The sequence below is a fragment of the Toxorhynchites rutilus genome, chromosome 1 (genome assembly GCF_029784135.1).
Source record: "Toxorhynchites rutilus septentrionalis strain SRP chromosome 1, ASM2978413v1, whole genome shotgun sequence".
NCBI classification, from domain to species: domain Eukaryota; kingdom Metazoa; phylum Arthropoda; class Insecta; order Diptera; family Culicidae; genus Toxorhynchites; species Toxorhynchites rutilus.
In genome coordinates this window covers 95,122,566-95,134,573 of record NC_073744.1, presented here as the reverse complement: position 1 = coordinate 95,134,573, position 12,008 = coordinate 95,122,566, and the positions used below count along the sequence as shown (strand labels likewise).

At 35.2% G+C, this 12,008-nt stretch overlaps 3 protein-coding genes across 5 annotated transcripts in view; 2 read left to right on the top strand and 1 right to left on the bottom strand.

Moving 5' to 3' along the window:
* LOC129769069 (uncharacterized) overlaps positions 1-10,034 on the bottom strand; it is an 80,392-nt gene extending 70,358 nt beyond the window's left edge. The window contains exon 1 of one of the 2 annotated variants that reach the window (XR_008741844.1): positions 9,727-10,018. Coding sequence is in view for 1 of the 2 variants with exons in the window: in XM_055771123.1 (XP_055627098.1) it covers positions 9,727-9,783 (57 nt within the window). In the remaining variant the exon portion in view is untranslated. Of the gene's footprint in view, positions 1-9,726 lie in introns of both variants that reach the window. The other variant, XM_055771123.1, reaches the window with a different exon arrangement.
* The window catches only part of LOC129769350 (uncharacterized), a 201,617-nt gene that overhangs the window by 44,093 nt on the left and 145,516 nt on the right, over positions 1-12,008 (top strand). The gene's annotated exons all lie outside the window — the stretch shown is intronic.
* LOC129769270 (mediator of RNA polymerase II transcription subunit 6) lies at positions 8,306-11,698 on the top strand. Of its 2 annotated transcripts, XR_008741860.1 has the most exons (4): positions 8,306-8,977; positions 9,029-9,309; positions 9,378-10,033; positions 10,103-11,698. XR_008741860.1 is itself a non-coding variant. In XM_055771434.1 (3 exons), exons 1-3 carry the CDS (start codon positions 8,781-8,783, stop codon positions 9,701-9,703), a joined length of 804 nt encoding a protein of 267 aa, XP_055627409.1. In that variant the 5' UTR covers positions 8,306-8,780; the 3' UTR covers positions 9,704-11,698. The 2 variants fall into 2 exon arrangements, 1 of the variants encoding a protein (XP_055627409.1); XM_055771434.1 differs by having other exon boundaries at positions 9,378-11,698.

Here is a 12,008-nt window from a genome sequence, read left to right as displayed (position 1 = left end):
AACGAACAGAATAAGACTATGGGATTGTAATGTATAGCATATCAAACAAAAAAATCTTAGAAAATTTCCAATTTGATATGCAAAGTATGCAAATGAGTATGCAAATCGTTTAAATCCGTTCGTAGAAAAAATAGTTATTAACGTTAACTTTATTTCATAAAAACGTGACCTGTTTTCTGATTTGGCACCCTTAATGTAAGACGTAGTCCTACGTCAAAAATTTAAAATTGGAGGCGATATACATACATCCAAGACACATTACTTGTATGATGTGTAAAACTGGCATATGCATATGAAAATGATGTAATATAAACGATAATTATACGATTTAAGTTTTTCTAGGATGTATGTATATCGTCTCCACGTTTGCATGTATGGGCTAGCGACGCATCATATACATGCAATTTATATTATTCATACTTGTATGTTTGTGAATATAATCCTCAAAATAAAATCATTACACTAAACCTTCATTTCAAACAACTTATACAGTAACCAAATCACGCAATAAACATCAAGAATTGCTGGGAATCTCAATATTTGTTCAAATTCAAAAAGGTGCTGAACTCCAGTTTTGTTAACATCTTTTATGCATTCAATTAAATCGTACGATAAATCATATATAAACATAAACAATCCCACCTTTCATCCTTCATTAAACACCTCGTAGTAGAAATCTGTCAGTATGCATACACTCTCCTACGAAACATAGTGGAAAAAAATATATTCGTCGATGTAAACAAGCGGTGAAAAAGGAGACACTTTTCGACGAGTGATTTGTATGAAGTTCTGCCGTGGTGGAACTCCATACAATTCACTGACTAAAAAGTGTCCACATTTTCATCGCTTGTTTACGTGAAGAATATAATTTTTTCAGGCACACTTGATTTGAGAGTGTATGGATTTCTAGCTGTCTTGACGCAAGGACTTTAATGAAGAATGAGAAGATGGGAAGGTTTATTTAAACATGATTATAATTACATAAGTTTATTCAAATATTAATATTGCTCTTATTTAACTATTCAGTGCAATTTTATCAAAATTTGAAAGAGAAATTAAAAAAGGAATTTTTTTTTTCAATATTTTTCTGAGATGGTTATTAAAAATCCATGATTAATATTGCTTTATTACTTACCCTCCATTATTTGTTAATTTCTCCTGCTTTTCGTTCTTTGACCTATCATTTTAACAATTCAATTTGAGAGGTGTAAAATTGCGACAAGAAAAAATTCGGTGTGAAAAAGCGAATTGTGGAAAATTAAGTCGCAAATTCTCTAAGCGTTATAATTAAAGTTTTTCTGTAGTATTTAATTTTTGAGTTCGTGTGAATGACAGATTAAAGTTGATTCATAAAAGAATAAGATTTCATTTGATATGACGATTTTTGGAATCGACTCAATGGTTGAAAAGTTATGACGTTTTGTAAGGAATCTTACTTACTTAATCAGCAAAAGACCCTAGTGGCATGTGCAAACCAACATATCATATCTTCCCGTTATCCGCAAACATGCCAAGCAGTAACTTAAAAAAAAACAAACTCATAAACGACAAAAACACATTTACATTTATATTTTTTACTCAAAATTAGATATATTCTTTTTTCTTTTTTGAGTTATAATCATTCAGAGTTAACCGATAGTTCGAAATATTAATTTCTTCCCCTTTTTCCTATTTTCAAAAATTCATAACATTTGAACTGCTAGAGCGATTCAGATGATCGATATATCAAATTAAAGCCAAGAATTCAGAGTTGTTCGAGAAATAATAAAAGAAATAATAGAACGAAAAATAAATTCTGGAAAAATATTACACCACTCGCGTAAAAATTCTTTTTGTTTTCGTGATTAATAATTGTATCTGTTTTTCATAAATAAAAAAAAAATTTTTTGCACGTGTGAAATTATTGACTTAAATTAACTATGTCGATTATATGAATCGATTCAGTAGATAAAAGTTATGAATTTTTAAAAAACGTCATTTTTAGAAAAAAAGAGAAAAATGATTTTTTGAGCCATCGGTTAATTTTGAAAAATCATAATTTAAAAACAAAGAACACATTTTTGAATATGTTATCTAAAAAATCCTCAGCTTTCGAGAAAAAATTAAAAAAACATAGCGCCCTTGAATGAAAACTATAAAAAACAATTACGATCAATAATCAAGAAAACAAAATAATTTTTTTCGCAAATATAGTATTTAAAAAAAACTGGCTAACTGGCCAATTTGATATGTCGATCATCTGAATCGGTTTAGTAGTTCAAAAGATATGAATCTAAAAAAAAATATTTTTGGAAAAAAGAAGAAAACTATATTTCTCGAACCACCCTAAAATGGAATGGGATCTAATATTTAACGAAAAGGAACAAAACTGCCAATTTACACGAAAATCTGAGAACCACTATGTCAGTTTGGCATGGAATCTATATATAATACTAAAAAAATATAGTTTGGTGTTAATTTCCCCTGCAACTAAAAAACTGATTACTAGAAACTAATTGACGTTAACGTTTTATTACCTTATAAATTCTAGATACAATACCAACAGAGGGTATTTAAAAAAATAAAAATAGCTTTTTATGGGGTGTGTTCAAATCATATTTTTATGTTGTTTTTTAAGCGTACCTACATTGTTTAGTCGTATAATTATTGTATCATTCAATTTATTCCGATGAGAATGCTTTAAAATATTTCAACTGATGCTCTTACCACATTTTAATTTTTTTTATTCAATGTTCAGTTTCTATGGCGAAGCATCATTCGTAAATTACACATTTGTCATCATTGGTGGAATACGATCATAAATGTTGTTATGAATAGCACAGCAAGTTATGATTACAATACATATGGATTTATTTTGATAATGATATATAAACCGATAAAAATGCATTATAGTATCTATCCACAGTGTTTTAGCGTCTATATGTATATTTTATTCAATTTCAGTTCGTAATTTCTATCCCATTCGCTGTGTTTATCATGATGATGCTAACATTATATACGAACCTCCCACCTTATATATGATGTCTCCCACCCTTTTAGAGACATCTTAACATTATGTTCAATTTTTAGAGCGTAAACTATCTTTCAATTTTTTCACTGTTTACATTTTCTTGCCACAAATCGTTACCACTTTTTTCTCTCAAGTTCCACTTCTTTTCTCTGGCCACGGCCAAGACGGGTCTATGGTACTAGGTGAGGCCGTTTCGTCGCTAAGTTGGTTAGGGGAGCGGTATATGAAAACAGTACGGAAGAAAGCAGAAGGGAAATTATTTGCTTGTAGCGTGAAAGAGATAGACTGATCACGAGCGAGCTTCGGCACTAGCGCATTGTGTTTTGTTTACAAACAAAACAGTAGACTACCAAGATGACTGAAGAGAGGTTTTAGCAAGTTGGCCCACCTTAGGATATACTTCTAGGCGCCTTGGCCACAGCTTACAGAGACCAAGGCGCGTAGATCCTAAGGTGGGCCAACTTGTTAAAACCACTCTTCAGCTATCTTGGAAATCTACTGTGTTTTGTTTGTAAACAAAACACAATACGCTTGTGCCGGAGCTCGCTCATGATCAGTCTGTCTCTTTCAGACTTCAAGGAAATAATTCCCCTTCTGCTTTCTTCCGTACTGTTTTCATATACCGCTCCCCTAACCAACTTAGTGACGAAACGGCCTCACCTAGTACCATAGACCCGTCTTGACAGAGACAAGGCTAGCTACTCCGGATCAGTCATTTTTTAGTGACGTCATCTGAGTCGTTGAAGTAAACAATCACCCTTATCATAGTTTTCGAACGAATAGGATACGTACGCAAATCCCATCCTTGTTTTCGTACGAGCCATTCGTCGTATTTTCAATTTACAGTCGTACTAGATCAAGTTATTGGTGTACTACATTATCGACATCGTTGACAATCAGGAGGTGTTTACGTATCGAACGTGTTTAATTTATGATACAGAGTTATCTGAACGTTCGAGTTCGAGTTTGTAGTTTTGATTTGTGCGGCTTAATAAAAACGAAGTATAAAGCAGGTGAGATTTCTTAAAACATGTCCGGAAGATTTGTACTCTCAATAATATAATTGTTATAAATGGTTGAACGCAGATAATCTTCCGCTAGAGGAATAAGATCCGGCTGTTCTAAATTACAGATTGCCGGCTATCATACTATCGGACATGCAACCAGTGTGTCCGCTCTATTCGCTATGGACCAGTCATTGTTGGCATTGAGAAAATCCCTGCTCTGCAACCGCCGTCCTGTAGCAGCAGATGACCCTATTGTGTCAAATTTTGCAGCAAGGTTCTGTCGCAATTACGAGTTCAGCAACCGGAACCAACATGTTACCGTGAAAATCTACATAAGTGCAGATGAACAATGACAACAAGATACAGCAAACGAGGAAGAGCCAGAATGAGTTTCGGCAGGTCTACCTCTCGCCTGGACACAATCAAACTTTGTGGATTCGATGAAGATACGGCGTTGATTGAGGTATCTTTCGATTAGTCGTCATGCTAGCACAAAATCAAGTCAACAGTAATATGATTGCTCAGCAACAATTTTTAATGCAAATTTTGCAAAATTTTGTTAAACTAATATTTCTCAGTTAGAAAGCCATCTGGAATCAAAAAAGTGTTCATTCCGCCTGAAAATCAATTATTATGTTTTACGCTCCCCTAAACTCGTAAACGAAGCTCATTTCGAATCGACGGCATTGAGCTTCTTTTAGGAGTTTAGGTGAGCGTCAAAGATAATGATCGATTTTCAGGATAAAACCGCAGCGGCCATACGGTTTTTTGGCTCTGGGTTTGGGTCGATTAACCGACTTAAATTATTCGTACGCTTCGATTATTGGTTGTGCAGTATTCGTTCGATTAATAATCGATTTCTGTAGGAAGTATTCGATAAATCGATTAATTGAACGATTATCGGGGATCACTAGTTACACGCATCTGACCCGGAGTAAACAAGATAAAACACTGTATGGACTGTGAAATTTGATTAAATAATGTTTTTATTTTTCAAGTGGGAGCATTTGCTATAACTTTGGGAACACAAATTTCCCGCGAAGCACCATTTGAAAACCCATGTGATAGAGAATAATTTACCTCCCAAGTACTAACATCGCCACCAGACGTCGACACTGTACATTTGTCGTCGTAATATAAACAAATCAGACCATATAACGCACACCAACAAACCACCGCATTCGTGAAACTGAAAACGTTTTTATTACAGAGTAGAGATGTGCCATCCGCTCATGAGCTGTTCATTCGAATCGCTTCATCATAGTGAGCGGATTCGGATCGGCTCGCAATCAAAACAACGCAGCTCATCAGCTCATTACGGAGAGCTTATGAGCTGATGAGCTGCTGAGCTGTTGAGCTGATGAGCTGCTGAGCTGATGAACTGTTGGGCTGATGAGCAGCTGTGCTGATGAGCTGCTGAGCTGTTGAGTTGAAGAGCTGCACAGCTGTGGATCGCAAAAGCTGCAGAGTGTGATTTGAGAAACGCGAAAGAATTTTTTGACTACCGCGCTTTATGATATGACGTCAGTTTGTTTTCGTGTGTCCCTCTTCGTTCTTTAGCTTTAGCAGAGATGCCAGATAGGAAAAAGGTTTTTGTTTTGAAGATATTCAATCGTTCGTTATTAAATTTTTCTTACATTTACGCCAAAAAAATTAAAACACATTATTATATGCTTGTAAATAAAATTACTATATTATATTGTTATTTAATCATGACTGTGGGAACACATAAATTTCTTTCCGCGTGCTGAATCAAAACAATTCAGAAAACCACCCGGCATAAATGCTGATGATTGACAATGGTCCTTTCGTTACCTTTTTCATCGCGAATAATTATTTCTCGTTGCGCCTATTATTGGATTTATTTCCTTGGATGCAAAAAAATATATCGGTAGTTTTATCAAAAAACTTTGTCTCGGTCAATATTTCTGAAGGTATTTTATTTGGCTACTACTGGTTCTATGCATCTTCGATGTTGGATTTTGGCATTCAATATTTGTTGTATATTATATTATTAGAATTCATATCAGTTCTAGTTTGTGTACAATTCAACATCAGATTCGTTTATTTTTTTGCTTTCCGTCTATTAAGAAAATGCACACTATAAAATGTCCCATGGTAGTCACGTTTCATATGCAATTGTGTGGACAACAGTAAAATTAAACTGAGTTGAAGAGCTGTTCCAAATGAGCAGCTCACTTGTATGAGCTGAACGGCTCTGAGGCGCTCACCATGATGAGCTGATTTGCCCATCTCTATTACAGAGTCAGTTTGGCACTGACTCAGTTTTAAAAACGAACTCGCTAATAGTGGAAAAAAATATATTCGTCGATGTAAACAAGCGGTGAAAAAGGAGACACTTTTCGACGAGTGATTTCTCGCGTAACTTTTGAAAAGGTCCTATGTAACAAATGTAAACAAATCGAGTTAATGGATGCACACTATAAGTTTTCAATTATTGAATGTATTACAAGAACAATCGTTCGAGTATATATTCTTTTCACATTTTAATCACCGATACAAAAAATGTGCTATGTACATATTCGGATATTGAACATTCGACTGTTACTTTGGACGCCACTTTCCTCCGAGGCACGAAATGTCCGAAGTAACAAAGCAATCAAACAATGCAAAATTGTACTTCGGTCAGTTAGAGTTTTTGTTTTTTCGAGAATTCTCATCGCTTTTAGCGCAATTCAACGAATGTTAATAATAATACACTGCCTTTAGCACGAAATGCAGCTATTTGGATCGTTGATTAGTAGTTATTTTCATGTTCATATCATGCAACGTAATTTGTCCAATGTACAAATGCAGTCACTCAAAACGACCAATGTATCATTTTTTGCTCTGAGGCATCAACTTCAAACTTAAATCACGATACAACAGTTACTATTGGTTTTTCAGAGTTATTATTGAATGTTAGTGGTGAAAGAAGTGATAAAGATCGATTCCTTCTAAAACAATTCGCGGACCAATGTTCCGATCTTCAGCTTCGTTTTTCTCGAGTTAACGTAAATGTTACATAGGACCTTTTCAAAAGTTGCGCGAGATTTGTATGAAGTTTCACTTGCCGTGATCCACGATAGATACAATACGGTAGCGCAACTTATGATAAAAGCCTTTCAGCCATCTTGGATTTTGTATGTAAAAAGTCTGCAATATTTTGCAATATCTTTTTTTTGCTCTTTGTGTGTGGAATTGTTTTGGTGGCAATAAGAGCATTGAGAAGTTGAAAGGTAAGTCTTTTACGATTAAAGTTAGGTTTGCAATATACTCCATCTTATTTTTTGTTTCAGATCAAGAGAATAAATCGACTCTCGGTGTCGGTTGGTGATGGAGATATTTTTCCCGCGTTTTGCAGTTAGAGACTTCGGTTAATCGTTCGATTAATCCAAATAATCGAAAATCTGCATCAGTAATTTTATATCGAATGATGAAAAATCAAAGTATGAATACATCGAATAATTATCAAAGTAATCGCGATTAATGAAAAAGGGAACCATTTTTTTCAAAAAATACAGTGCAAAATTTGTTTAACCGTCGGTGTTTCGTCGAAATTCATCGAATATGCTAAACCATTTACGGTTGAAGCATAAAAATGATTCCCTGCTGGTGGAGGATACTGGGATGAAGAATTCAGGATCTGCAGAAGTAACATGCGGGCTTGAAAAAGGTGGTCTCAACTCATGTTCTAAAATAGTAGTATTCAAACTCCGGGTGCCAAGGAAAATATACCATACTAGTGGTCAATAATTCTATAAATATACTTTTTTTGAACTAGTAGTTATAGGGAAAAAGCAGAAAAATGCACACAAATCAGATATTTCAACAACATTCGAAGAATAGGTAATTTTGAACAGAAAACATTTATATAAATATATTATAATTCTATAATATTGTGCATCATTTTCGTGGTGTGCTCTCTTTTCAATCGTCCTAAAAAAATCATGAAATGGCAAATTTATCAATATACTAAAATACCTTTTCAGTACACCATATTTATTTCAAAATTATATTTAATGTAACTATTAAAATTATGACATCATTTTTTTATTATAAATGACTGTTCGTTTTGGTTACAAGAAACAAATATTCGCTCGATTAATGGAATACTGAAAGACAATTAAAAATTTAAATTTAAAAAATGACCCCACGACTAATCGAATAAACGAATCATTTAGACATCTCTATTTGCAGTTAAATCCCTCTCCACAGTCCTCTGTATATTTATGCCGTTTCCCCTCGCGCACTTATTGACGACACGGTCACACTTTTATTCCAGACACCTTGGCCGTGATCCTAGCCAAGACGGGTCTATGGTACTAGGTGAGGCCGTTTCGTCACTAAGTTGGTTAGGGGAGCGGTATATGAAAACAGTACGGAAGAAAGCAGAAGGGGAATTTTTTCCTTGAAGTGTGAAAGAGACAGACTGATCACGAGCGAGCTTGGGCATAAGCGTATTGTGTTTTGTTTACTAACAAAACACAGTAGACTTCCAAGATGGCTGAAGAGTGGTTTTAGCAAGTTGGCCCACCTTAGGATATACTTCTACTCGCCTTGATCCTAGCATCAATCATAGCACCCGGCTGCTTCATACACATATCAATACAGAATCGCCTTTCACGAAAAGATTGTCATCACGTTTTAAAGCGAGAAATATTGTTTTCGCATTTGAGTAGTTGTTATTGTATGTAATCTTAGAGGATCAACAGATTAGTTTGAACGGTGCATTATCATTTGAAAAAAAGTAATAAATTCAAATGATGCCAGGAAGATTGGGACTTCCAATAGCACAGGAAAATCCGCTTTGGATTTCCTGGCATGACTCGAATTGGATACCGATACTGAACCCTACAAACGTGATGGATTATTTCTCGGAGAAATCGAATCCCTTCTACGATCGTACTTGTAACAACGAAATAGTTCGTATGCAACGCCAAAACTTGGATCTACTGAAGTATGTTTTTAGTGGAAATTCTTGATGGGTGTTATAATTTGATTTTTTTAGCAATATGACTGGCGTGGAATATATACTTTTACACGTCCAAGATCCTATTTTATATGTTATTCGTAAGCAACATCGACATTCTCCATCTGAAGCTACACCATTGGCAGATTACTACATAATTGCCGGGACAGTATATCAGGCACCTGATTTAGGCAGTGTGTTCAATTCAAGAATACTTTCTGCGGTGCATCATTTGCAGAGTGCATTCGAAGAAGCCAGTTCATATTCCAGATATCATCCTAGTAAAGGATATTCCTGGGATTTTTCGTCAAACAAAGCGAGTAAGTCGTATCTGAACAAAATTTATGTTGATAATATTGACATATGGTCTACAATGTCTATTTTCCAGTCGCCGAGAAAAATAAAACAGCGAAAAACAAAGAAACGCCGGTCAGAGAAGAGCCAAGTTCGTTATTCCAACGGCAACGTGTAGACATGCTCTTAGGAGATCTTTTGAGAAAATTTCCTCTTCCGGTTCCACAAACTAGTCATCAGTTATCTCAGAACGGATCTAACAACACGAATAATGGCGGGGAAGGAATACTGGATCACGGGGCAGATGCTATCAATATAAAACAAGAGCCCAGTGAGCATGGCTCTAATAACACAAGCGAAATGCAGATAAAAGGTCGAAGTGACATGAAACCTCCACCAGAGAAAAAAATAAAAATATAATATATGGTATCAAACAGTATTACCTTGAATCTAATATAATCCTTAGTGGAATATTTCTTCAACACCCTTCTGATCTGCATGTTGCTAGAGACTATACTGATTTATCAACTTGTCTGAACAACATTGTCAACGCGAGAAAATTAAATCACAACGTATTTTTAGTGATTGACTGCCGAATAACAATGTTGGATGCAGGCCAAAGTTTGTACAGACAGAAACAGCTGTTCAGCGTGATATGAGCATCATTCTTTGCGTGTATGATTCAATTGTAAACAAAACAAGAAGCAAACAAACAAAATCTTTCGTGAAGAAAAACAAGCCAGATTTCGGGTAGTATCCAACGAGACTGTTTTAATGCTACATTTTTAAAACATAAACCTTTTTTCTGTGTTCATGAAGGATATATGCTATATAGAATAAATTATTACTCTGAATAAGTATGAAGAAAATCCTGTTTTCCACAAATGGACGTTGCTACATCATAAAATACATGCTGATTGAAAAATCAAATACACAGGAGAATTACAGAAGATAGATTGTTTGTATTAATAAATGTAATAATGTATTAATTTATATTGTATTAATAAATGTAATAACTTTCATAATTGAAAGGAAGTCGGTAAATCATACTATGTTAGTGTGACGTGACAACGTTTTAACTAATAGAAAGAATACAATCGCGCGACGATTGCGTCACTGATTTTTATTAGTTGGATAATTAAAATTTGTCAAGAGATGTCGCTAGTGAGAATGGATATGTTATTTGCGAACGGTTCAAAAGAAACTGTGCAACTGTATAAAGAAGCATATCAGCCACTTTTAGTGTTTATCAGCTAATGAAATATTTGTCCACTGTTATTCGATAGATTGATCGCCCCAAAAGAATAGATTAGTTGTTTCAATAATAAAAAATATGTACTGTAATTATTTTTAACATTAAAAAATGATTGCTTTCGTTAAGAGTAATCTATCATACATTTAAAAATCATAAGTGCATCGTGCAGTTCATAACACAACGAATATGTGCAAAATTTAGAAGAAAAATTACAACGTTGAATTGTTTTAGATAATATATACAGTCGACCGCAAAATTGAGTGTACAAATGCTACTTGACGATACTTTCAACTTATTTGGTATAAAATATTTTGAATACATTGATTCTTTCGATGTATATTATAGCGAATTCGTTTTTAAAACTGGGTCAGTGCTAAACTGAATCTGTAATAAAAAAAAGACGGGTGGGTAATGTCGGGGACATAACCGGAGTGACGTAGGACTATACAAAGGGGACAGCTTTTGTTAAATATATATTTTAAATGTATTGTTTTATTTTCTTCTCCTACGTGAATACCTACCTATCTACCTGAAAAATGGATTAGTTTACTGTTTACTCTTTATGAATATGTTGATGGTTATGAGAAGAACCTTTGGTGTTGTGTTTTTGTTATCACTCGATATTCCCATCTTGTTCGGTTAAACCTTCCTGTTTAGCTATTGCGTTTGCCACTCGCCACATCTTTCACAGTTCGAAAATTTCTTCCCATCCAGCTTGTGACATGTTGTTCAGTAAATTACATTTAATGCGACGTGCCGGAGAAACACTTTGCCACTCATTGAAACTAATTGTTGCCTTGATGAGCGCCGAACCGAAGCTGCTCTGTTCTTGATGCGGGTTTTCTGATTGTCGTGAGCAGCTTTGCAAGCCAACTCGAGCACTCCGACGGCCGAGACTCTATAATCGCTGTTAGGTATACTGGTGCTCCGGCACCAATCCGTTCGGCCTAGTTACCCTTGCGGAGCAATCAGTGAATGCGATCAACAGGGAACTGGAGACCTGCACGGTTCGAGTGAGACTTTGTCTTTCCCTTAACTTGTCCTCCTTTGTTACGTCCACGATGCCGATGCCGTACAACCACACGGGTTTACGGTTTGAAAGAAAATAAGATATTTTTTTGGGGTCCGCGTGTTTTATACTCGAGCGGTACACACTCACAGGATAGAGACAAATCGGCAGACTCAGCCAAAGGGGCGAGTCCAACGAGACGAACGAATGACCGTTAAAAGGCAGCGATGGCAAAAAAATACATTCATTACGATTTGTTCGCTCGTTGGATTCACATACAGGCTAAAAAGGGTCCTTTTCAGGATCACAAAATTATCTTCAATCTAAAGAGTTTATTGTTTTGTTATCACTCGATATCCCCATCTTGTTCGGCTAAACCTCCCTGTTTAGCGATTTGTTGCCACTCGCCACAGCTTTCACAGTTGGAAAATTTCTTCCCATCCAGCTTTGTGACATGTTGT